The 27,383-nt window shown below is 39.6% G+C and overlaps 3 protein-coding genes across 3 annotated transcripts in view; 1 reads left to right on the top strand and 2 right to left on the bottom strand.

Moving 5' to 3' along the window:
• The window catches only part of Su(fu) (suppressor of fused domain protein), a 90,673-nt gene that overhangs the window by 37,885 nt on the left and 25,405 nt on the right, over positions 1-27,383 (bottom strand).
• Positions 10,043-13,396, bottom strand: LOC141442735 (uncharacterized). Its single transcript, XM_074107820.1, has 3 exons — positions 12,917-13,396; positions 11,846-12,136; positions 10,043-11,542 (listed from the first exon to the last, which is right to left on the bottom strand). Exons 1-3 carry the CDS (start codon positions 13,131-13,133, stop codon positions 10,143-10,145), a joined length of 1,908 nt encoding a protein of 635 aa, XP_073963921.1. The 5' UTR covers positions 13,134-13,396; the 3' UTR covers positions 10,043-10,142.
• LOC141443072 (uncharacterized) lies at positions 13,592-26,519 on the top strand. The gene is made up of 6 exons (XM_074108284.1): positions 13,592-14,269; positions 15,310-15,492; positions 16,589-16,762; positions 20,528-20,653; positions 23,146-23,361; positions 26,443-26,519. Exons 1-6 carry the CDS (start codon positions 14,056-14,058, stop codon positions 26,517-26,519), a joined length of 990 nt encoding a protein of 329 aa, XP_073964385.1. The 5' UTR covers positions 13,592-14,055.

Genomic DNA, 27,383 nt, shown 5'->3' with positions numbered 1-27,383 from the left:
CTTAAGGAAAAGCCTAGCTAAATAATAAAGAAACGCGTAACAGTTCCTGAGACTGTCGACTCGGGCCAGACTTCTTTTACAAACTGACAATTGACGATCGCTTTTCCCGCGTCCAGATCTCAGGCTCTGTCAAGCGCGCCACGCATGGCAACACTGGCGTTTCGTAAGTGCTATAATGCCAATCCTTAATAAACCACACATAGTAATGACCATACAAGGACCATACTCATAATTCTACACGGCCATCCTACAAGACACACGTCCTCGTGTGTTTAATCTGCAACAATCGACACAATAGCATCATAATATTCGCTCGGCCACTTCTGACCACAACACACACACAAAACAAAATAAAATTACGCACACACACACACACACAAATCAAAATCAGTAACAATAAATAGTATTAGACATTATTCTGATGAATTCCGCATAGTATTACTTAAAGATGAGTGAAAACGAGAGAGAGACAGAAAGAGAGAGAGAACCAACCATTATTTCATTCTGTGACTTAACTACCAGTCATGCTTATTTCAGCAGCCATTTTTATTTTTCTCTTTTCCTTTCATTCTTATGGCTCTCTTACGAGTCATCCCTGTGACTCCGCTACTAGTCATCCCTGTGACATTCTTACAAGTCATCTCTGTGACTTCCCTACCAGTCATCCCTGTGACTTCCCTACCAGTCATCCCTGTGACTTACCTACGAGTCATCCCTGTGACTCCTACCAGTCATCCCTGTGACTTTCCTACCAGTCATCCCTGTGACTTTCCTAGGAGTCATCCCTGTGACTCTCCTACCAGTCATCCCTGTGACTTTCCCACGAGTCATCCCTGTGACTCCTACAAGTCATCCCTGTGACTTGCCTACCAGTCATCCCTGTGACTTTCCTACGAGTCATCCCTGTGACTCTCCTACAAGTCATCCCTGTGACTTTCCTACTAGTCATCCCTGTGACTTTCCTATGAGTCATCCCTGTGACTCTCCTAAAAGTCATCCCTGTGACTTTCCTACGAGTCATCCCTGTGACTCTCCTACGAGTCATCCCTGTGACTCTCCTACAAGTCATCCCTGTGACTTTCCTACAAGTCATCCCTGTGACTGTCCTACAAGTCATCCCTGTGACTTTCCTACAAGTCATCCCTGTGACTCTCCTACAAGTCATCCCTGTGACTTTCCTACGAGTCATCCCTGTGACTCTCCTATAAGTCATCCCTGTGACTGTCCTACAAGTCATCCCTGTGACTCCACCACTCTTTTTTTTTTTCAATAGGTAAAAATACTTTTTTTTTTGTAACATCGTTAGAAAACAACAGCTCCAACAGATACTCTACAATACAGAAATCTTCAACATGAATTTAAGATCTTACATTTTCCGAATAATCTGACTCACTTGCCAGTTGCAAGTTGCCACACTCACACCGTCCAGCACTTTACACAGGCACCATCTCCAAACGGTTGCAAACTTACAGGTGAGGCTTGAGCTTAGATCCCCTTACACCTCCACAATTATCTCATTCTAAAACATTAATACCAAACCGCACCCTCTCATATCCAGCTGATCAGATTTGTCTTTTCCTTCTGCTGCCATAACTCTATCTACATCAATATCTGTGTCCGTCCACCAACCAACAAAATTATCAAATTGATTGCAAGACAAAATATCATCATTATCCAGTACCTCTCAGGAAATGGTTAATTATTTACAGAAAACCATTATTGACAAACAAAAATAACATTAGCAGACCATTCCCAGCTTCTATTGATTAATTAGCAATTCCACAATGTCAATCAATTTCAGTACCTATATCACTAATAGAAAAAAGTGAATTGCACAAACCACACATAGCTAGGTCTCAAAAACCTGTGCCCTAACCAGATCACTCCCATACTCTAACCAACAAGAAAGGAAGACAACCTCCGCCTAGCCCTGGGGCCACACCAGACCAGAGCTGCAGCCGACAGAGTGCAATGGAGGCAGTTGGAGGAGGCTCATGCCAAAAGACACACAGAACTTATAGACATTTTATAACAAAATACACAGAAATAGTAGAAATAAACTACCAGTTCGGAATAAAAAAATCTATGTTGTTATAATTATAACCAGATTACTCGGCATAAAGCCTTGTATGTAACCCAAAACACAGTAAAGTACAGTAACTCAACACAAAAAAATTCCAACAAAACACTATTCATTATTTGCTAAGTTTTTGATAGCAAATGTCACACATTTTAAACGAAACTTGAATAAAACAATGTCAGTTTATTTAGCTAACACATTCAGCATTTTTTTTTATTAAATTCAGAAACTGAGAATCATTAATTTGACAATGCAGATGTTTTCCTGATAAGAAGCTAAGTTCTGTTTTTGCATTAAATTGAATGATTTATCCTGTTTCAATATTTGAAGTAATTCAACATAGATTTGTCAGTTGTGTAAACTTAGCATGGCAATTGTTTTTTTTTTTTTTTTTTTTCACTACTGACAGACCTTGGTATGTAGTTGATTGCAAGCAGCAACACTTTTTTTTTTTTGTATTGGCTCTCAAAAAAAATTAAGTGACTACAAAAAGCCATCCCCCTTTTCATCAATACCCAAATCTCTCATTCAAGTCATTGACTCTTGAAAAGAAGTTGATTGTAGTGGAAAAAGCATTAGTAACTTGTATTTTCTTTTCTTTTTTTTTTTTCCTTCCCCTACTCGACCGGACGGAAAAGGAGCAAGTGGGTCCCCCGACGGCAAGTAGACCACCACCACCCACAAACATCCGCGACACCAGGGCATTGCAGATGCGACTTTATGTTGTTTACAGTAGCAGTACAGTAATATTGTTTGTACTAACTTGATTTTGTTAGTAGTAGCAATAATTTAGTCTGTAGTAACTCTCTGTAATCTCTCTTTACTCACAAGCAACACAAAACTGCATTATTTGATATCACAAAAGTTCACATTGCACAGAAATCGCAGCAAAAGACAAAACTCAAATAAATCAATGAGCCACATAAACTTTCTTTTTTACTAAGGAGTGAAATTTACAAAAATTAAAATAAATAAGATTTGTCATGTAACTAAACAAAAATCTTTGCTAATACCCATCAAAGATATCACACCATGACACTCTCAAATGTGTTATTGAGGTACCACATAAGCTAAAAACAAACATGTTAAATACTCAAGGTTTCTGGGGTAACAAGCTCAGTTTTGCTAAATACGCTTTAAATAACATCCAATCCATACATCACAACCATGAAAAGAAGCATTAATTATCCAGATTCACATTAATTTCAGGTCACATAAAGGTTAGGTAAGGGTCGTAGTAAATGTTTAGTTCTATCTGTTGATATTTTTAATGCAAATAGGTAACATTGGTTGAAATACAACCACTGTTGTATGAAGGCGTGACCACAATGCATTGGTGACTCAAGTGTCCTTAAGAGTAAGACTGTTACTACAAATTGCAGTCTGCAATAACTGAAAATTACGCTTTCGTCTTTATAATAATGTAATTAATTATGCATCATGCAGACAACACTGATATTGCAAGTGTTCATGTACATGCCAAGGAACATGTACCACATCCATATTCATAATATAAAGTTCTCTAAATACACTTACTAAGTGTGGCGTATAGAATGAACTCATTGTTTTTGTTTTCGGCAACCAGTCGCTTAAGACTGAACCCATGAGCTTACGATTTCTTACGCGTAATTATATTACCAGCAAAGTATAATTTCTTACGCTAAACGAATGTTCTCAGTACTGATCAATTCACTTAACACAACTCTTGGGTTAAACGGAGAACCAAGTGAAAGAAAAATAAGTTTAAAATAGAGCCGAATGATAAAAAGAAAACTCACCAAATTTCCGTTGTTACCTTATCCATCTCGTCATTCATACTGCCTGTAACCGCAAATAATGCTTCGTGCGCTACAAAATAGATCGCTACAAAAAAAACTTCACTATTCATAGTTTACACCGACTAAAAATTACGAAATTAATATTCCAAATTTACCGGCTTAACTTTGTTGTAAACAAACACAGTGACTTTGACGTTTAACTTTTTTTTTTTTTTAATCTGGCTGCAAAGAGACATTCTTGACAGACTAGAAGCATTGCCAACGTAACTAAATGCGATTTAAACTCTCGACGCATTTTTATGAAAAAGAAAACACAAAATTGACTTTATTATTATCACAGATTTCAAATTACCACGCTTGTACATTTCATAACATAATTACGAATAAACACACAAGTGTGACACAAGAATAAAGTCACATCAAAAAAACATGGCATGACTGCATGTACTAAATTTCTTTAACTTTTTTTTTAACGATTACAATAACGAGACGAAAAAAAAATTAAATTCTTTGTAAAATCACACTATGCCGATTTAACGTAAAATTTAACCACATTTTATGCGTGTTAGTATCAAAGATTGTGTGCAATCAATATAAAGGGCAGTTGCATTCATTCGATATTGTTTTAAAATAAGTAAAAAAACACTTTGATAATGTCACTGCGCGTAACTAGCACAATCACAATTTCACACGATATACGAAAATTTAGTTTCATTTGCCCGTTCGGACCACTTCTGATGTCGTAAGATAGGACTTAGAGAGCCGGGATCCGACCGTAACATGATCAATGTGGGCATAACAAGTGGGATTCGGGCAGAGAATGAAACTATTTTGAAGAACTAACAAAAGTCCACTAATTGTGGTCAAGATAAAACCAAAACAATACGACACTCGTTCACTGAAATCTTAGAAATGCAGCTATCATAACGATTCACAATAACTTAAGGAAAAGCCTAGCTAAATAATAAAGAAACGCGTAACAGTTCCTGAGACTGTCGACTCGGGCCAGACTTCTTTTACAAACTGACAATTGACGATCGCTTTTCCCGCGTCCAGATCTCAGGCTCTGTCAAGCGCGCCACGCATGGCAACACTGGCGTTTCGTAAGTGCTATAATGCCAATCCTTAATAAACCACACATAGTAATGACCATACAAGGACCATACTCATAATTCTACATATATTTATCTGTATTGAAAAGTATTAGACTATGCCCACTATAGCTTTCAGTCAAAATATGTTTATGAAATTTTAACAAGCACTTATGATATGAATGTTTTTTTATATGTATAAAAGAGGGGGGAAACGATGCGTGTCACCTGATGGGAAGCAATCGCCGCCGCCATGGACAAAAAGACTCAAAAAATACAAAGACTCTAAAAACCAATCATAATTTGATTGCTTAGTAGCGACATCTCTTGTCTGGGTGAGCGGTTGGTTCCGAAAGAGTGTGACGTCTGTCGACGCCACATAGATGTCGCTAGTGCTGCTGCTTAAGTAGCAAAGTAGAAATAAGCAACCTGAGATATGTATGCATAGGAAAAATTCGTGTCTAGATTCCTGTCCAGCAGTGGTGTAGGGGTTATAGCACGAAGCACGGAATGCTGAGGACCTGGGTTCGATTCCCAGTGCTGGTCTCTTTTTCTGTGCATCCATCTCTCAGTTTGTATTTTCCAGTGGTTTCGTCCTGACTCCAACAAATGCTCGGCTATCGTGTGTGTTAGCGTGATAAGTCCCGTTGGTGGTATTTTGACTATGAGTGAAAATCACGAAAGTTTAAAACGTTATATAAATCACTGTGTCAAACATAAGTATGCGGTTTGCCCTTCGGGCATAAGAAGCCAGCTAATACCCGTAGCTTACTGCAGCATTAGGGTGGTATGGTTCAGTCCCACCCTACCCCCAGGCGTAGTGCCAGGGTTATGGTGGCTCTGGAGGGAGCGCCGCTCTCTTTGGACAAGTTTAGGATGGGTGACCGCTTTTAGGAAATGTGAGAACAATGTTTTATCACCGTATTTTGCCGGATAAGTTCGTATTTATCTTTCATTCTGGGGGCTACTACGAAAATTGTATCGTACCGTCGCTCTCACTATGCCTCTGTGCACGTCATCAGCGCCACCTAGCATCCGCAACTTTTTTGGCTCTGACGCTCTGACGTTTTGAAATTTCATCGCGACATTGTGACAAAAATCAAACCTATAACGTATTAATTTATAATACAAAATTACTGTGATACCGTGATTTGGGTGGACAAAAGGTTGTAAATTAATTTTTGGTCATTAAAATTAAATGAGGTAAGTAAAATGTATTCAAAAAGTGTGTTTTATTTTCGTTATGTCAGGGTTTGTTTATTTCATGTTTAGTTGTACTTTTACTGTAAAACGAAAAGATAAAGCTATCTTATTGGTTTCTTTGAATAATAGTAAAATTATATAATTGTTCTTATGTCGCTAGTAATAAATTAAATATCGTTTTCAGATCAAAATGAGTATCACTTTGAAGACCGGTTTTGTCCCGCTCACGCCTGTAGTATTTTATAGGGATGACACGACATGAGTTAAAAAAAATCACCCCCACTTTACGTCTATGGGAGGTACACAATTATTATTATTTTTATATTTTTATTGTACCTCTTTGTCGGCATAGTTTACATACATATTCGTGCAAATTTACAGCTTTCTAGCATTGATAGTCCTTGAGGAAAGCCGCGGACGAACAGACAGACAGACATGGCGAAACTATAAACCATTTATTATAAAAACCATTTATTCCTTGAAAACAACAATGACATAATTGCTACAAAGGCATTATTACACCAGATTTTTTGTCATAATTTATTTACTTACAATAAATATAATTTATTTACAATGAAGTTCCTTGAATAATAATAAATAAGGGAAATTATTAATTGCAAATCAAATAATTGCCTATTAATTTATTCTCATCATTTATATACTTTTGTACATCAATTAGTTTATTTCAATACAAATAAACAAAATGTTTAGCAAAACTAGCACTGCACATAATTCGAAAATCACATCAAAAATACTGACTGCAAAGAAAATTAATTAGATCGTGCGTAGATGATACTCATTCTCATAGCAAAATAACTTTTATTGTCAATTTGGCACCGGAAAATTAGGTACGACGACGAGCGGAGCGAGGAGCGTTAGGTACAATTGCGACAACAACGCGCGAGCCGAGTGAGCGAAGCGCCAGAACCAAATTAGGTTATTAAGGAAATAATTTGGCCTCTACTATTGCTGGTTATGTAATTTACTTGATGTAAAAAGTATATAAATGCTGAAAATAAATTGATAGGTATACATTTATGTTGTAATTAATAAATACTAATAAGATGATATGTCAAATAAAATGCTGTTTCATTTATGTAAGCTGCTGTGCGTTATATGAAAATAGAAGCTAGATTTAAATAAAAAAGAGTTATCAGGTATGATGTGCGTTATTCATTATTAGCTGTGCAATAATAAAAAAAATGCTTTACTTTAAAATAAATAGCGGTACGCCACGAATATAAGGTGCGATTTATTGCGTAATATTTTGAGTGGAGTATTTTGCTGTGCAATCAGTAATTTTGATGTGAATTCGGATTTTATTTTGGATAAAACAGGACTTATTTTGATGAGCGTTTAAATACTACCCAATCCATACTAATATTATAAATGCGAAAGTAACTCTGTCTGTCTGTCTGTCTGTCTGTTACGCTTTCACGGCTAAACCGCTGAACCGATTTGGATGAAATTTGGTACAGTGATAGAATAGACCTTGGGAAAGAACATAGGCTATCTTTTATTGCGAAAAAAAGGTTTTAAGGGGTTGAAATAGGGGATGAAAGTTAATATGGTGGAAGTTCGTCGCTGTCGAAGATAAAACCATGAAACTTGGCATTTAGGCCCTTAATCCATATATTAATATTGTAAATGCGAATGTAACTCTGTCTGTCTGTCGGTCCGTCTGTTACGCTTTCGCGGCTAAACGGCTGAACCGATTTGGATGAAATTTGGTGCAGAGATAGAATAGACCTTGGGAAAGAACATAGGCTATCTTTTATTGCGAAAAAAAGGTTTTAAGGGGTTGAAATAGGGGATGAAAGTTAATATGGTAGAAGTTCGTCGCTGTCGAAGATAAAACCATGAAACTTGGCATTTAGGCCCTTAATAAGAAATAAATCGATATTTGTTTGAGCTTTTTTGAAAATTCGACCTGTGAGGGGATGAAATAGGGGTTGAAAGTTTATATGGAAGGTCGTCATTATCGAAGATAAATCGATGAATATTTATTAAACTAGCCATTTGGGCACGTGATAAGAGATAAATAGATATTTGTTCGCGCGTTTTTTAAAATTCTTCGTGTGAGAGGGTGAAATAACGGATGAAACTTTATATGGAAGATCGTCATTATTGAAGATAAATCGATGGTTCTTTGTGAAACTTGGCATTTGGACATTATAAGAAATAAATAGATATTTATTCAAACGTTTTTGAAATTTTTACCGGCGAGGGGATGTTAGCAGAGGAAATGATGCAGTGTTAGCAGTGCCCTTTAAGCTCATAGCAAAATGTACGCAATGTGGGGTTATAATAGATGGCTTATTGACATAGACGGTCAGACATGAAAAATTATGATTTCCGGATTTTTCTTATTTATTGTGCTATATAAGAGCTACCTTTATGCAAAAAAAATCCAAGTTTTTAGGACAGTCGGAAGTACCCTATAACTTTTTCTGTTAAGGCAATTTGTATGGACACACCTTTATAATGACTGTAGCTTTTGATTGCCTTGACTTAGAAGTTTGATTTTTTCACAGATTTCAGGACTATTGACCTGAGTTTATGGTTTTAATCTCAATTCGATACCGATACTTCTTAAGTAATTCCAAACAAATTTACTATAAGTATGTTTATGTAGAACATGGATGTATGGATGTTCAGTTCAGTTCAGTTCAGTTTATTTTATTCAGTAAACCGTAGAAGTTTCTATGTGCTATTATTCGCAGAATAGGTATCCTAAATAAATTAAATACTTCCCAAAGTTATTATTCCACGCGGACGAAGTCGCGGGCAAAAGCTAGTAAAAAATATAACATAATTACAAATGCGTCGACGTATACCTCCATGTGGCAATAGTTATTTGTGTCACAAGGGAGCAAAATGGTGTATTTACGGCGAGGGCGTAAATTGAATCCAGAATGTAGCGAAGGATTCTACAATAGAATCCTGGGCGTAGCGAGGGATTCTAAAGTGGAATCCTAAGCGTAATGAGGGATTCAAGTGTTAGCGCCCAAGATGAAAATAATTTTGCTCTCGAGTGGCTTATACAACTTTTCACACCGAGCATTAATAAACTAGAAAAAAATAATTCTAAATATTATTAAAGAACAACCAGCATAGAAAATGGCGTGGCTTTACAATTATCAACTTCAAAAAATGGTATTTGCAATAAAACACTTAGAAAAGCCTTGAACAGAAAAGTTGCACTTTGCTCCCTCTCGCCAGGGAGGAAAAGTTACTTTTCTGAAGGAGAGGTGTGAAAAGGTTTTTATTATGGTTTATCTCCGCTTCTCGCGGCTAACTGGCAGAATGGTTGTGTAGATTTCAATCATTGCTCCAAAAGCACAAAGACACAACGCCTGGGGAGAGTTTATGGAAATACTCGAACGTCGATGTAGCAATAGAAAGTTCAATTAATATCGCAGCGTTAACGTTTGTTAGTTTAACATCTGGTTACATTGTGTACAGTTGAGTTGCTCTGAAGATGAGCTCTGGTTGAGTTCGAAACGCTTTAGTGTAGTGTGGTGGTGGTGACGGATGGGTTTGTGTGACTTAGGTGTGTTCTTACAGTGTGGAGATGGAGGAATTGCATGAACACGCATATCTTGCATAAAGGTCGCGGGTGAGCAAAGTTACTGTTTTAGTTCAATGTGTGAGTTCGTCTATGCACAGCCAAATTACTTCTTTGAGAAAATCGCGACTTACAAACGTCACAAGAAAAAGGTTTCTCGCCTGTGTGAATTCGTCTATGCTTAGCCAAATGGCTCCTTTGCGAAAACCGCACCTTACAAACGTCACAAGAAAAAGGTTTCTCGCCTGTGTGAATTCGTTTATGCGTCGCCAAAGTACATCTATGAGAAAACCGCACCTTACAAATGTCACAAGAAAAAGGTTTCTCGCCTGTGTGAATTCTTTTGTGCACAGTCAAATTAGATATGTGCCTAAACTGCGACTTACAGAAGTCACAAGAAAAAGGTTTCTCGCCTGTGTGAATTAGTCTATGCGTCGCCAAGTGACTTCTTTTTGTAAACCGTGACTCACAAACGTCACAAGAAAAAGGTTTCTCGCCTGTGTGAATTCGTCTATGCGTCGCCAAGTGACTTCTTTTTGTAAACCGTGACTCACAAACGTCACAAGAAAAAGGTTTCTCGCCCGTGTGAGTTCGTCTATGCTCAGCCAAATAGCTCCTTTGCGAAAACTGCAACTTACAAACGTCACAAGAAAAGGTTTCTCGCCTGTGTGAGTTCGTTTATGCGTCACCAAAGTACTTCTTTGAGAAAACCGCGACTTACAATCGTCACAAGAAAAAGGTTTCTCGCCCGTGTGAGTTCGTCTATGCTCAGCCAAATAGCTCCTTTGCGAAAACTGCAACTTACAAACGTCACAAGAAAAAGGTTTCTCGCCTGTGTGAGTTCGTTTATGCTTCGCCAAATTACTTCTTTGAGAAAATCGCGACTTACAAACGTCACAAGAAAAAGGTTTCTCGCCTGTGTGAATTCGTTTATGCGTCACCAAATGACTTCTTTGAGAAAACCGCGACGTACAAACGTCACAAGAAAAAGGTTTCTCGCCTGTGTGAATTCGTCTATGCGTCGCCAAGTGACTTCTTTTTGTAAACCGTGACTTACAAAAGTCACAAGAAAAAGGTTTCTCGCCCGTGTGAGTTCGTTTATGCGTCGCCAAATTACTTCTTTGAGAAAACCGCGACTTACAAACGTCACAAGAAAAAGGTTTCTCGCCTGTGTGAATTCGTTTATGCGCATTTTTTGGCTTCTTACTGACACTGTGTATGTGCACTTTTGTAACATGTTTTACCAAGTCTTGTTTTCTAGTAAACATATTAGAACATATATCACACCTGTGGAGACTTGGTTTCTCACCTGTGTGAGAAGGTAAAACAGATTGATTTCTACTTTGTGATTTGGAAAAAATGTGATCATAAGATGTTTCTTCTGTGTAAGCAATTCTAGCATTAATGGTCGAATGTTGTAACATTAGGTCACAACCCGTTTTCACATGTGTAGCTAAATGCCTTACTAAATGCCTCTTTTTCTGATATTGTTTGCCACAATTGTCACATTTAAAATACATTTTAGCAGTTTTATCACAGGCCTCTTCATAAAAATTAGGTCCTTCTACTGAATGTGTACAACAGTGATGTCTTAGACTTGATTTATGATCAACAATCACAAGACAAGTTTTGCATGTGGGCAAGTCTTCCATAAGGATGCGCTCGAGCCTCACAGAGCAGCTCCTAAGCTGGAACTGTTGGTCGTGGCTCATGTTGCAGCGAGATCCCTCCTTGGGGAGGGTGTGGGTGCACTCGGGCACGGTTCCGGCTCCGCTCGCTGGCTGCAGCTTGCATGGGTCCTCCTCAGTCCAGTTCCATGCACCTGCAAGAGAATATTTCGGAGACTAATTGATGGGTGAAACAAACTGTCATGTACATTATAATTAAGTGGGTAGAACTCTCTTGCTTTTCATAATAAAAAGTGATTAATGTAGGGTAGACACACATTTCCATGTATGCATGCAAGCACAGCTCCCTAGCTGAATAAAGTGTAATTCAAGTACTGTAAGTGTTTTACTGGACATATTACAAACAAAGACAAAAAAGCCTAAAGTTCACAAGGAGAAATTAACTGTATATTATCATAACCTGCTTAACACTCAGAAATAGATATGGTGAAACTTACCTGGTTGGTGGCACGCAAATGGGATTGGCAAGTTGCAGGGACGTCTCTGGCCCTGCTCTCTGCTGCGCCGCAGGGCACTGGCACTGGGGTCAGCTTGCATGCTGCTGCAAGGCTTGCCTCTGTGCAGGTCTCCTACTGGAAGTCGCTCCAGTCTGACAAAACAGCTCCTGAGCCCGTGCTGCTGCTGGGGGCTCCTGTTGCAGTGAGGGCCATCCCCGGGGCAGGCGTGGGTGCAGTCGGCGCTGACGCCGCCTTTTGTCTTCGGCCGGAATGGACTCTTCTCCAGAGCATCTGCCAAAAGATAATTCATACACAACTTTAATCCTAATATCCGGGTTAGGGCGGGTATAGGGCTACGGTATAGATGTCGCTAGGTTCACTGCTTAAGTGGCTAAATAAGAAACAAACAAGCTGATATATGTGGTGCATAGGGGAAATTTGTGTCTGTACCGTTGACCAGCAGTGGTGTAGCGGTAGCACGCAGTACGGAATACCGAGGACCTGGGTTCGATTCCCAGTGCTAGTCTTATTTTTCTGGTTTTTATGTGCATCTATATTTCAGTTTGTATTTTCAATTTAGGTTTTATGGGATGACCGTAAAAGTAAAAATTTGGAATTGAAATAAAAAATACAAAAACATTCCAAAAAACCAATCATAATGATACTGCTGTAAAATTCAAAGTGGTAGCATGGTCTTTGAGATCCATTAGATAATAAATATCTTTCCATGTAAAATTTAATACTATCTTTTTGTATTTTTTCTAATCAGCAGATTTGCTCTTATTACAACAGATTAGACTAGAATCCACTTCTTTTAACCACTCACGCATATGCATCTGCACCTGTTCATTGCCATCACGCTTTTACTTCTCAAGTTAGCTTGAGCCTGAGCCTCCGAGTCAGCAGCCTCAGTTTGCCTGACACTGGGGCTGCTTGACCCAAGACAGCTCAAATGAGTATGTGGCTACAGACCACTGTTTATCAGAAATAATATTAAAGAACATTGTTTTACAAATATCCACGCCTTGACAGGTGATTCGTTTTCATTAAACTGAGCAGCCACAAGCTTACTTTGCATTGAAAAAGCGACGTCCTGCTGCTGCACCGTTTCAGGTCCAATGACTACTTCGTCCTTGACCACGTGTCCGGCGTACAAGCCTTCTGCCACGGCCGCCTCGCTCACGCCGCACTCGCCCCCCTCGGGCTCCTCCTTCACCGCCACAGGCTCGCACTCCGCAGTCACGCTGTATGTCCACCGCACCGACTGTTCCGCGTCGGAAGACTCCATGATCACGACACGGAAATAGCGAAGCGGTTCTAGCTAAACCACTAGCGCATCGTAGTGGTTATATTCTCTTTGGATTTCGCATTTCATCAATAAAAATAGAAACTATATACCAATACAAGTAATGTATTGTGACTACATTACTTGTATTTTTGTGACTACATTACATTACTTGTATTGTGACTATATTGTATTCCAATCCAATTTATGACAAACTAGCGTAAACAAAGATGCCGCCGCCATTAACTCGACCATAGACATTTAGTGATGTGAAGAAGACCCATCGTATTTTTGCCTATTTTGTTATTTAGTAAATAATATTTACAATACCCGATTTAATAATTCCAAAGACTGTTTATTCAATTATGTAACTATTTTTTAATTTTAAGGAAAGTAAATAAAAATCGCTTATGCACCGCGCAATTCGATTTTTAAAATGTCAAATTTTTCACTATCTATGCTAGTCTATGCCAGCCAATGAAAATATAACCAGCCAGCACAAGTTCAAGTTGTATCTTACTGTATGAGTTGTATTTTCTTTTGTTTTTTTTACTCTTTCTTTCCTTTCTTTCTTTGGCTTGTATTTTGTTTGTTTGTTTTCGTAACGTCGACAAGACGCTGGCTAGCCAAAATTTAAAAAAAAATAACTTGTTCTGTTCACTGCTGTTCACCACAGGCACATATACTGTAAGTAGTTTGTGTTTGTGGCCGTAATTCTAATAGAAAATAGTAATAGTACTTTCAGTATATGTATAAAGTACTCTGTGAATAGTACTTTGTACTTTAGTCAGGTTAGTTTTGACGACTTCAAAAATGGAGGAAGTTCTCAATTCGTCTATCTTTTTTTATTGATAAAATGAATTCATTAAATACTTAAAGATTAGTCGTTTAGCTTGAACAGCTTCGCTATTTCCGTCTCGTGATCATGGAGTCTTCCGACGCGGAACAGTCGGTGCGGTGGACTTGCAGCGTGACTGTCAAGTGCGAGCCTGTGACGGTGAAAGAGGAGCCCCAGGGGGGCGAGTGCGGCGTGAGCGAGGCGGCCGTGGCAGGCTTGTACGCCGGACACGAGGTCAAGGACGAAATAGTCATTGGACCTGAAACGGTGCAGCAGCAGGACGTCGCTTTTTCAATGCAAAGTAAGCTCTTAGGCTGTTTAGTTTGATCAAAACGATTTGCCGGTTAAAGAAGAAATCACTGTAAAACAATGATTTTTAAAGTGTTAAATTTTTGCTACTTGTTCAGTCGCAAGCTACTTGTTCAGGAGCGGCCATGGTAGTGAAAAATATTGGAGCATGCACTCTATTCTCAAGACACTAGAGTTCATGCTACAATATTTTTGACACCTTTCCTGCTCCAAAATATTTGTTGGCGACTGTTCATTTTGTTTTCTGAGGTTGAACTGCCTTAACGGCCAAAAAAATATGAATACAAAAGATTTATTTAATTATCTGTTTAAGTATACCTAGTGCCATCCACAGACGCGTGGTTTTGTCAAAATTAGACATTAATTGTAATATTGTATGGACACCTTTGGTAATTTGGATATATTTAGTAATAACTCATGCATTTGCTCTTGAACATCATCATTTAATGAAGAGGAACTAATGATAAAGACAAGTGAAGACCACAGTTGATTACCGGAGTTAGGTACTACTCAATAACAGGTATTTCACGGGTTTAACTAATTATTTTAACACAGTTGCTAAGCAATTTATGCTCCTCGTAATGCATATGGTGAAATTGAATGAGTGGTGAAGCACCAGGACTCTTGAATAATGAATGTCTCTGCATCAGAAAAAGCACTCTTTCGTAAAAGGTGATGAGCAGTTGACATTAAGCTATTGTATCTTATATATTATTCACATTAAAAATCATGGAAAATATAAACACTGTTTGTACCTATTGTTTGGGCATTTAGGACACAGTTTCCATTTCTATAATGCAGTTACAATTCCTGACTTATTATTTGTTCATAGCCTGTGCCTTACATTAGACATGGGTAATTTCAACTCTCGAGCCCAAGGCCCAATCCGCACTGGGCCGTGTGGGAACTACAGCCTGAGCTCTCCCATTCTGAGAGAAGGCCTGTGCCCAGCAGTTGGACGTATATTATATAGGCTGGGATGATGATGATGATAATTCTATAAAGAAAGCATTCATTAATATCTTTTGGCAGATGATCTGAGCAGAACGGAGGGTCCACGCAGCCGGAAGCCTGAGAGGGATGCCAAAGTTGTATCTGACTGCATCCACACCTGCCCCGGGGATGGCTCTTGCTGCAACAGGAGCACCAAGCAGCAGTATGGGCTCACGAAATGCTCCTGCAACTTGCCAACCCCACTTAAGTGTCACCAGCAAAGTAAGCTTCACTGAATCCATTTCTGTGTGTAATTAGGTATGTTTATGATAGGGCTATCTGTCTCAGTGCCGGATTAAGACTATTTGATGCCCTAAGCAATCCACGTCTGTGGAGCCCCCGCCCTTCCCCCATCCATAAGATTTATCTAGTATGGATTTAAAAAAAATATGTATTTATTACAACGAAATAAATCATTACGCACCTTATAAGACGATAGAGATATGGATCTAAGCATTTTTAATTAATTTTGCGAAATGTGACTTGCGACTTTTGTGTTTATGGTGCCCCCCCCCCAAGATGTGATGCCCTAAGCAATTGCTTAATTTGCTTATGGGCTAATCTGACACTGATTGTATACCTTTTTGTTGGTATGATTATATTGTACAGTTCTTTTGTACACCAGTGCTTTAAGTACTTTTTTTATATTTATGAAAGGGAGAAAAACAAGCAGATCAGATGGGAAATTATCACCACTGCCCAAGAGTACCAACCAACTACTCAAGGACAGTCACTGGTTGGTCTGTTGCCAGCCTGTAAAAAAATATAAGGCCTTTTTTGAAAGCCCTGATGTCATAGTTAACCAGAGACCTTAGTTGTCATAGTTGGCAGGGTGTCCACTGCCTGGAAAGGCAGGGAAAGTCAGGGAAATTTGCTAGAAATAAGTCAGGAAAAAACTCATTATTAAAACTTAGTTCGATATTTTGACACCAGTCGTTCCAGTTCTGGGCGATTTATTAAAGTGGCACTGTAAAAACATTCAACGAAAAGTGAGCATGTTCGGTGTGCAGTGAATTCCCATCATTGGGTCTAGCTTAGTATCTCGGGCAGTAAAAAAATCATATAACCTGCTTTGAAATGTACTTGATTGGTCAGGGAAATTTAGAAATGTAGTCAGGGATTTTTTTAGGATTTGTAGTGGACACCTGGACTGGAAACATACATCCATAGGTATGCATGCCTACCCTGCTGTGAGGGGTAGCAGCACGGTGCTACAGCGCAAACTAGCGCTGCTCTCCCTGGAACTAACCCAATGCATCCTGCGAATTTGTGGATTAGCATGTCACAAAATCAAAATGTCCCAAATATTCTCTTCCAGGTGCATTGAATAGCATCGAGCAGTATCCAAGCAAGCTGCAGCGGGCAGGCGGAGCCAGCTTGCACAGCCGCCCTGGGGAGGAATCTCGCTGCGACATGAGCCATAAGCAACAGTTCCAGCTTAGGAGCTGCTCTGTGAGGCTCGAACGCATCCTTATGGAAGACTTGCCCACATGTAACACTTGTCTTGAGCTCTTTAATTGTAAATCAATTCTAAGAAATCACAGTTGCACACATTCAATAGAAGAAGCTAATTATTATAAAGAATATTGTGCCAAACAATATCTGCAGGTGAAGCGTTTAGGGAAACATTTAGCTATGCACCATGTGAAAACATATAGTAAAATAATGAACATACACAGTGTTAGTAAAAAAACAAAATTATACAAATGTGACAGATTAGACACAGGAGAGAAGCCATATTCTTGTGACAATCGTAAGAAAGTATTTAGATATTCTAGTGATTTTTCTAAGAAAAAGGATACTGATACTAGAATAAAATCCCACTCTTGCCGTATGTGTAACAAACAATTTACATACAAATCGTATTTGAATAAACACATGCGAATTCACATGGATCAGAAACAGTACAGTTGCGATATATGTAAGAAGAAATTTACACAAAAATGTTATTTAATTGCTCACATACGAATTCACACAGGTAAGAAACCATTTTCTTGTGACGTTTGTAAGTTGCAATTTACACGTAAAGACCATTTGATCGAGCATAAAAGAACGCACACAGGTGAGAAACCTTTTACCTGTGATGTTTGTAAGTCGCAGTTTGCGCGAAAAGATAATTTGGCTAGGCATAAACGAACTCATACAGGCGAGAAACCTTTTTCTTGTGACGTCTGCGAGTTGCAGTTTTCGCATACAAGTAATTTGGCTGTGCACAGACGCACTCATACTGGCGAGAAACCTTTTTCTTGTGAGCTTTGTAAGTTGCGGTTTACACATAAAAGTGATTTGGCTAAGCATAGACGAACTCACTCGGGTGAGAAACTTTTTTCTTGTGACATTTGCAAGTTGCAGTTTGCGCGAAACGATAGTTTGGCTGTACATAGACGAATTCATACAGGCGAGAAACCTTTCACTTGTAATATTTGTAACACGCAGTTTGCGCGAAGCGATACTTTAGCTGCGCATAGACGAATACACACAGGCGAGAAACTTTGCCACTAATGCTAATGTTAGTAATTGTGCCACTTGGTCTTACAGCTGTTTAGGCGTAATCCTTCAAAGTCGTTTTGGTTGTAGGCATTGTGATCAAAAAGGATGTTTTGATAAAATAAGATATTCATTGGTATTGATTTAAATAAATGTGTTATAATTATAAAATAAAGGTCAGGTATGCGTAGGTATATGAAAATAATATTTATTGTAAAAACCAGAGATAAATTGGCTTGGATTTTATTTAGCTTAAAATTGTCTTTACCTATAATATATTTTCATTACTTTGTTATTTCGTTTATCAATCTCTTCAAATATGACTGAAGCAACTGGTACTAGTTACATACCCGTTGACAACTGCGTCCTCCACAAGATAAGTAAACTAACGGATGCTTATTTAAATAACTACGGAAACATGGTATTTTCTAGTGAAAACGTGGGAAAACTTTGTTCTTAACTGTTTTTTATACATTTTAAAATATACATTTAAGTGTTTTTATCTACATGCATAGCATAACTTCCCTATTATATGTTCAGAAACGACTATCAAATGGCTTTTATTAAGAAACCTGGTATCTGCGGGTGCATCTTAATGTTTACATTAAAGTATCGGTAATACTTTTTTAACAATGCATATCTGTACATATTGTAGAAAACTTATGACATGCATGTAGATAATAATTATTATTCAAAGTCAAAATACAGGCCATATCTGAACATATTATAGAAAACTTATGATATGCATGTAGATAAAGTTATGTATGCGGCTATACATAATTAGGCATTAAAACACTCGTGTGATCTGAAACACTCGTTGTAAATGCCTCTCATTTCCATAATAACTATTATATAAGACATAGACATAACTTTAATTAAGTATGCATTCGTTTTTTATAATTCAACCACACATTGCCAGACTTTAATGCCTCTCATTATTGCACCATTTTTTGCACATAAATATATCTATTATATAAGACATAGACATAACTTTTAATTAAGTACACAATTGATATCTTTTTAATATAAGTACTATTTTACATTCACTCGTTATTATTTTATTGCCAGGTATCAGACTCTCTCTGATGTATGATTTTGGAAATAAATTTATTATTATTTCATACAACCATTTTTTTGCAATGAGTACTTCATGTAGTCGTTTATATTAGGTCCTTACCTAAGAAATTGGCGGTGTTTCTATCTATCTTAACTGCGATAATATAACAGACATAGAATATATTAAATTTTACACAATATTTTGACTTCATCGTGCAAATTTTAACTGTCATAAAACTAAAGTATTTATTTATTTAACTACAAAAAAAAGGTTGAAAACACTTAATTTGTTTCAGAATTTAGTTTTTTTTTTATTCGACCAGATGGCAAACGAGCACCCTGGGGTATTGCAGATGCGTTGCCAACCTAGAGGCCTAGGATGGGATACCTCAAGTGCCAGTAATCTCACCGGCTGTCTTACTCTCCACGCCGCAACACAACAGTGCAAGCACTGCTGCTTCACGGCAGGATTAGCGAGCAAGATGGTGGTAGCAATCCGGGCGGACCTTGCACAAGGCCCTACCACCTGCAAAAATAGTATTTAATTGATTGTAATTGTGGATCCATTTTTTTATATATTAATTGATTCTGATAGTTAGTTTGTTAGTGCCTTTTCATCACACTTGCTCGTAAACAGTGTCGAAACATGCAGGCTACCTTGGTTGCAACCCCCCAAATAAAACGACCTTAATGTGCTTGTCATGAAACCCGTGGTCGGTCGCATTGAGTCATTGCCCGTAATAATTTTGTTGTCATGAAGCCCGCGGACGGTCAATGAGTGTGATGCAGCACGTCGGGCACATGCTGCGTGGGGTGGGGCGGCGCGGAGGCTGGCGCTGCCAAGAGCGCAGTCAGCGGTATCGGCAATTTTTGATAAAATATTAGTTTTTCTTTTACAAAATACAATTTTACTCGCAAATGTAATGAAAACATTGTATGTCGCACGCGGTACTAGAAATTACGAACATCGACTCATTAAAGCCCTCGGTCTCGACTTCGGGCTTCTAATAGACTTCGTTCGTAATTCCTTGTTTACGGCCCTTAAGACACAATGTACTATTAGACACGAATATAAATTACATAACGCTAGCATTGTCGGTTGCTAAATAAATTAAAAAACATTTAGTATGGAAAACGCAACTGCTATAAAAATCTCCATAAAAAACACCAATTTCATAGGTAAGGACCTAATATATTTTATTATTCAGTGGCTAAATAAGAAACAAACAAGCTGAGATATGTGGTGCATAGGGGAAATTCGTGTCTGTACCGTTGACCAGCAGTGGTGTAGCGGTATAGCACGCGGTATGGAATACCGAGGACCTGGGTTCGAGTGCTGGTCTTATTTTTCTGGGTTTTCTGTGCATCTATATTTCAGTTTGTATTTTCAATTTAGGTTTTACGGGATGACCGTAAAAGTAAAAATTTGGAATTGAAATAAAAAATACAAAAAAGATTCCAAAAAAACAATCTTAATTATTATTCACCTCAACTCTCGTGACAATACTAATAGTTTAGCTAGATAGACGAACTCACCCGCTCAAGAAAACTAATGACATTCCTGTCAGGAACAGTTTGCACAGATTTGCACGCTAACGTTGGCTTATCACTAACGCACTAGTGAAAAAAAAGACACTACACGCTACACTAGTGTGTAAACCGTGTCTTTTTTTAATTTTTAATTAGCCTGTAATGTCCCACTGCTGGGCAAAAGCCTCTCCCCTAGATTTCCAACTCGTCGACGCCGCACCCGACTGCACCCACACCTGCCCCGGGGATGGCGCTCGCTGCAACAGGAGCACGGGCCGTGCAGCAGCAGCACGGGCTCAGGAGCTGTTTTGTCAGACTGGAGCGACTTCCAGTAGGAGACCTGCACAGAGGCAAGCCTTGCAGCAGCATTTTTCTTTTTTTTTATAAAAAACTGACCTCGGCAAAGAGTTCCACTCCTTAGCTGTCCGCATAACGAAAGAAGAGGCAAACAAGTCCGCCGCAAGTCTCATGAAGTACATTTATGATGCATGGGAAAATTCGCAAGATGCAATAGGAATATTTTGCGACCTCTCCAAGGCCTTCGATTGCGTGGAGCATGAGACGGTTATCCGCAAACTTCTACACTATGGACTTTCAGCTAAAGCAACCTTGTTAAGTCTTATCTCAGCCAAAGAATTCAAAAAGTGGACATAAATAGAACGCAGTCAGCTGGCTCAGCGGTGAAGCTTGGAGTTCCACAAGGCTCCATTTTGTGTCCATTTCTCTGTCTAGTATATATAAATGACCTGCCCCACTTGCTAGAACAGAAATGTAACATATTATTGTTTGCAGATGATACTTCTTTGATATTCAAAGTAAACAGGCAACAAGCCAAACCACATCAATGAGACTTTAGCAGAGGCGCTAAACTGGTTCACCGCTAACTATTTATTACTAAATGCAGCTAAAACTAAGTGTATAAAATTTTCGTTGCCTAATGTAAGACAGTTTGAAACAACTATTTCCTTAAACGGAGAGAATCTGAAACTTGTGCATGAGACTGTTTTTCTTGGTCTTACGTTGGATCGTAATTTACAAAGGAGCCCGCATATTTCTGGTCTTGCTGGTAGATTGAGCTCTGCCGCCTATGCTGTACGAAGAATCAGACAATTTACCAACGTAGAAACTGCCCGGCTAGTTTATTTCAGTTATTTTCACAGCATAATGTCCTACGGTATGCTGATTTGGGGCAAGGCTGCCGACATAGAAACTATCTTCATTCTACAGAAGAGGGCAGTCCGGTCTATCTACAACCTTCGCTTTCGAGATTCACTAAGAGAACGCTTCAAGGAGATAAATATCCTCACAGTATACATGATGTGATATTGTACCTACATATACACACAAGAATATCGAGTCCTTTAAGAAAGTGTCAGACGTACATGATATCAATACTCGTAATAAGCACAAGCTTGCAGTTCCTAAATTCCGTTTACGGAAAGTAAGCAAATCTTTTGTGGGAAACTGCGTGAGATTTTACAACAAAGTTCCTGTAGAAGAATGGAAATTGCCACACAACTCTTTTAAAGAATACATAAAGTAAAGAGTGCACTTCTGAAGAAAGCTTACTGTAAAGTTGAGGAGTACTTATGTGATGATGCGACATGGCCTAAACTGAAAGCCGATGAACGTGATGTGATGTACTCGTGTTTGTGTGTGTGTGTGTGTGTGTGTTTATGTCGGTGTATTTGTATTGTAGTGTTGTGAAGTGTGACTTGGCAGTGTCCCGGCGCATTTCGTGTCTAGTTTCTGGTTCTGTTGCCGTTGTCCGCGTTGCAGAATTTAATTTAAAAATATTTATTAGTTTGACATTTGGAGACTTAATACATCTCCATTTTTTTATTTTAATAATTATTTTTTTATTTTTGACATTTGGAGGCTTTTTACACCTCTGAAGATTGTATAATTTAATTAATTAAATTAGTTTACTTTGACATTCTGAGACTATATACATCTCTGAATTATTTAGATTAGGAATTTTATTTATTATTAACTCAGGGACTTTGTACATCCCCTTGCTATATAGTAATTTTATTATTAACTCAGGGACTTTATACATCCCCTTGTTATATTTAAGGCTGTATATTGTTAAGCTTATGGATTTTAAACGTGTATATTTTTAGTTTAATTTCTAGTCACAGGCTCGCGACGTCGAAGTTCCCAAGACGATCCCATAGAGCTTATGGGAACGGAAGCAATACCATGCCCTCGGTACCGCTCTGCTTTCAGAGCATGACATGAGTTCGTGTGAGCTAACTTTGGGGGCGGCAGACGTGAGCTTGCCTTCGGAATCCAAAAGCTTAACGGTTACTTGACCTGAAATGTAAATTTCAGAATTAAATTATTATTATTTTATTCTTTAATTTATGACGGTTGAAGCAGTCTACACTTCCACTGAACGTAGATAATAGTTAGTGTTTAGTTTTATAACTAAGGAACCCCATACATCCCTGTTTTTTTTTTTGTAATTTAATTGTACATTGTAATAGTTTTTCAGTATTTTATTTGTAATTATTTTATGTTGAAAAAATGAATTTCTGCCAAGTTTCTTGCGGTGCATTCTTCTTGGCAATGATGGTCTTCCGAAAGCGCTGGTAGTTTAAAAAATGACGTTTAAAAGTGCCCATTGCGGCCTATTTACTGAATAAATGTTTTTTTTTATTTTATTTTTGAACCTTGCTTCTCTCCTAAAACAACAAAAAAAAGAGATGCGTTACCATATTTACCATAGTTCATTGATTTGATATGGATAGGGACCACCACAAAGTACCTTTAATTAATCTCCCAAATATTCTCTTGCAGATACACTGAACAGGACTGAGGTGGTCCCGTGCCAGCTGCAGCCAGCGGGCGGAGCCGGGGCCGCGCCCGAGTGCACCCACACCCGCCCCGGGGAGGGACCTCGCTGCAACATGAGCCACGACCAACAGTTCCAGCTTAGGAGCTGCTCTGTGAGGCTCGAGCGCATGCCCATGGAAGACTTGCCCAGATGCGACACTTGTCTCGTGATCTTTTATTGTAAATTAAGTTTAAAAAGTCACAATTGCTCTCATTCAGTAGAAAAATCTAATTTTTTTGAAAAGTTAGCGACGCATCAGGTAGAAACGGGGAGTGAAAGATTGTTTCGATATTCGTCCGCTGGTGTTAGTTTCACAGAAGAAACGTCTTACTGTGAAAATATTTCTAAATCACTTTGTCGAAATCAATCTGTTGTGTCTTTTCACACAGGAAAGAAACCTTTTTCTTGTGACGTTTGTAAGTCGCGGTTTACGCAAAGAGGTGATATGACTGTGCATAGACGAACTCGCACAGGCGAGAAACCTTTTTCTTGTGACGTATGTAAGTTGCGGTTTTCGCAAAGAAGCCATTTGGCTGTTCATAGACGAACTCACACAGACGAGAAACCTTTTCCTTGTGACTTTTGTAAGTCGCGGTTTAGGCTAAGAGGTGGTTTGACTGCGCATAGACGAATTCACACAGGCGAGAAACCTTTTTCTTGCGATGTTTGTAAGTCGCGGTTTAATGACAGAAGCACGTTGGCTGTGCATAAGCGAACTCACACAGGCGAGAAACCTTTCTCTTGTGACGTTTGTAAGTTGTGCTTTACGCGAAAAGATAATTTGGCTACGCATAGACAAACTCACACAGGCGAGAAACCTTTTTCTTGTGACATTTGCAATACGCGATTTAGGCAAAAAGCTTATTTCGTTGCGCATAGACGAATTCACACGGCCGAGAAACTTTTTTCTTGTGATGTTTGTCAGTTGCGGTTTACGTTTAAAGCTAATTTGACTACGCATAGACGAACTCACACAGGCGAGAAACCTTTTTCTTGTGACATTTGCAAGTCGCGGTTTGCTAGAAAAAGTACTTTGACTGCGCATAGACGAATTCACACTGGCGAGAAACCTTTTGCTTGTGACATTTGCAAGTCGCGGTTTACTGAAAGACGTACTTTGACTGTGCATAGACGAATTCACACGGGCGAGAAACCTTTTGCTTGTGACATTTGCAAGTCGCGGTTTACCAAAAAATGTACTTTGTCTAGGCATATGCAAACTCACACAAGACAGTAACCTTTTCCTTGTGACGTTTGTAGGGCGCGGTTTACGCTAAGGTAACATTTGGTTAGACATAGACGAACTCACACACACAGTGCCTGGAAACTACAGTCTTCGTCCAGTGTGTATTGCCAGTGCGACCTAATTGGCTCTTAGACGTGGACTGTTGTACTCTAGGAGAGGTTCAGATCAGAGTCTAGCATCAGTGCTTTGATTTTATTTGCGCGATGGAATCCGGTACACGGGAATTCGCCAAAGAACTAAAGTTACCGACATAGTTCGATCGAAGCCAATGCAAATTGAAATGGCAAAAGGCTAACCACATCGCTCGAAGAACAGGTAGTCTGGCTAATGAAATGAAAGATGAACCTGCAAAACCGCGGCAAATTCAAAAAATTTGCAGATGGTATCACCATAGAATAGGTAATAGTACAAGTACAGAAGCTTCTCTGCCGTACAACAGTGACGATTAGGCATAAGAATCGTGCCTACGTTATGCTTCTCTGTCTATCGCATGCCTATTGGAAAATAAATAATTATTTATTTTTAATTTATTTCTTTCTTTCTTATAGGTATCACATACACGTATACTTAATGTACATTAGACTGATCAGTGATTAACCTTGTTATGTAAAACTGATTACATTATAAATAAAACAAGTATAGATATTACCTGTATTTTATTTCCTAAACTAAAGCAGTGCAGAACTTCACTCGTGCTTCACGCGGTTGATTAATATCTGAAGAATTAAGCGACGAAATATAATATATGATGAAACGAACTTCACAAGTGAAATTCGATCAATATTATATGAGTCGCTTAATTCGAAGATACCCACCCTCCCAGAAGCCCTGTTTGAAGTTCTGCGGAGTACATAAACTAATAGTGAAATGATTTCTATCTATACTCCGTTTAATTTAAGGTTTGAATTAACAGTCAAATTGCAACACGTTTCTCGGTATTTCGAACACAAATGGACTAAAAATACCTACATATACATGTATTAGCGGTATTTATTACGTTTTTATTATAGAAGTTAACACAATTTTTAATGGTTTCGTTGTTTCATTTAAAAACGTGCAAATTTTACCGTTATTAGCAAACCACAGCAATACAACGCGCACCTTACTAGGCCTTTTGCAAACCGTATGTATTCGTTACCGAGTGCTTCATCTGCAGGGCTACTACGAAACTCGAAGTTCGTGTCGTGTGGTCCCTCTGACACTTATACTATTTAATACGAGAGCGAGAGGGATCGCACGACACGAACTTCGAGTTTCGTAGTAGCCACCCCACTACCTCCGCTACGTTGTCTCCGCTCCACTCGACGCTCCACTCCGCAGCCTCCGCTCCGCCGCCTCCGCTCCGCAGTCTCCTCTCCGCAGCCTCCGCTCCGCAGCCTCCGCTCCACAACCTCCGCTCCGCTCCGCAGCCTCCGCTCCGCAGCCTCCGCTCCGCAGCCTCCGCTCCGCAACCTCCGCTCTGCAACCTCCGCTCCGCTCGCAAAACCTCCTCCGCTCCGCAGCCTCCGCTCCGCCAGCCTCCGCTCCGCAGCCTCCGCTCCGCAACCTCCGCTCCGCTCCGCAGCCTCCGCTCCACAACCTCCGCTCCGCTCGCAGCCTCCGCTCCGCAGCCTCCGCTCCGCAACTCCGCTCCGCTCCGCAGCCTCCGCTCCGCTCCGCAGCCTCCGCTCCGCAACCTCCGCTCCGCTCCGCAGCCTCCGCTCCGCAACCTCCGCTCCGCAACCTCCGCTCCGCTCCGCAGCCTCCGCTCCGCTCCGCTCCGCAGCCTCCGCTCCGCAACCTCCGCTCCGCAACCTCCGCTCCGCTCCGCAGCCTCCGCTCCGCAGCCTCCGCTCCGCTCCGCAGCCTCCGCTCCGCAACCTCCGCTCCGCTCCGCAGCCGCTCCGCAGCCTCCGCTCCGCAACCTCCGCTCCGTTCCACTGCCTCCGCGCCCGTTTTACGTTCACGTCACGACGCCTTATATTTCCACGACGCGGTACGGCGATGCCGTAGGTATAACGAATAACGTCTTCAGCGCGGCACCGTGCCGCGTCGGCCACCGCCCGTTGTACGTTCACGACGCCGTATAACGTGCACCGCGCGGCACCGTGACCCATCGGGCGCCGCGCCATTTTACGTTGATGACGCCGCAATGTGGAAATAAAAAATACAAAAAGACAGAAATCGAAGTTTGTATCGTACCGTCCCTCTTGCTCTCGTATAAGCGTCAGCGGGACGGTACGATACGAACTTCGCTTTTAGAGTTTCGTAGTAGCCCAGCGGGCCCTTTAGTCCCAAAGTAAGCAAAGTTTATGTTATGGGTTGAGGAAGCTGTAAACACACATCGTTTGTCGATCGATCACTCGTCAAAGTCTCCTTCAGTTCCTTTCCCGTTCACATACTGCTTACTTCAACAGTGATCCATGTATATCAACTTTTAGCAGATTTTACCTATGTAATGATATTAAAATGAGGACAATACGTATATAAATTCCTCTTCTAATATCCCTATTTCTACTGATTTTTTATCAATATTCAAATTCCGCGTAGCCAATCATTTTTAAAACTTTTACGTTTCCACCACTGATCGTTTCTTTTTCGGACGGCACAAACCGTCAGCCATAAAAAAAATGTTATGGTACCTACAAAGCATCGAATAAACTAAACAAATATTCAACATAATTGATAGATACATACATACTTAAATACATCTATTATGCACCCAAGACTCGAGAACAGATATTCGTATTTCTCATACAAATATCTACCCCTATAAATTTCAGCTTGATACCTCCACGCGTTCCTGAGAAAAAGGGTCTTAACAGAAAGGCAGACGGACAAAAAGTGATCCTACAAGGGTTCCATTTTTTCTGTACCTCAGTACGGAACCCTATAAACGACGACGAATGCGCGTATTGCGCGTGCATACTCGCTCGATAAATTACGATTACCTGCCATTAACGTTACCTAAGCTTA

Source organism: Choristoneura fumiferana, chromosome 26 (assembly GCF_025370935.1).
Source record: "Choristoneura fumiferana chromosome 26, NRCan_CFum_1, whole genome shotgun sequence".
In the NCBI taxonomy this organism is placed as follows: Eukaryota; Metazoa; Arthropoda; class Insecta; order Lepidoptera; family Tortricidae; genus Choristoneura; species Choristoneura fumiferana.
The sequence above is the reverse complement of the archived record's forward strand: the minus strand, read 5'-3'. Positions and strand labels throughout refer to the sequence as shown.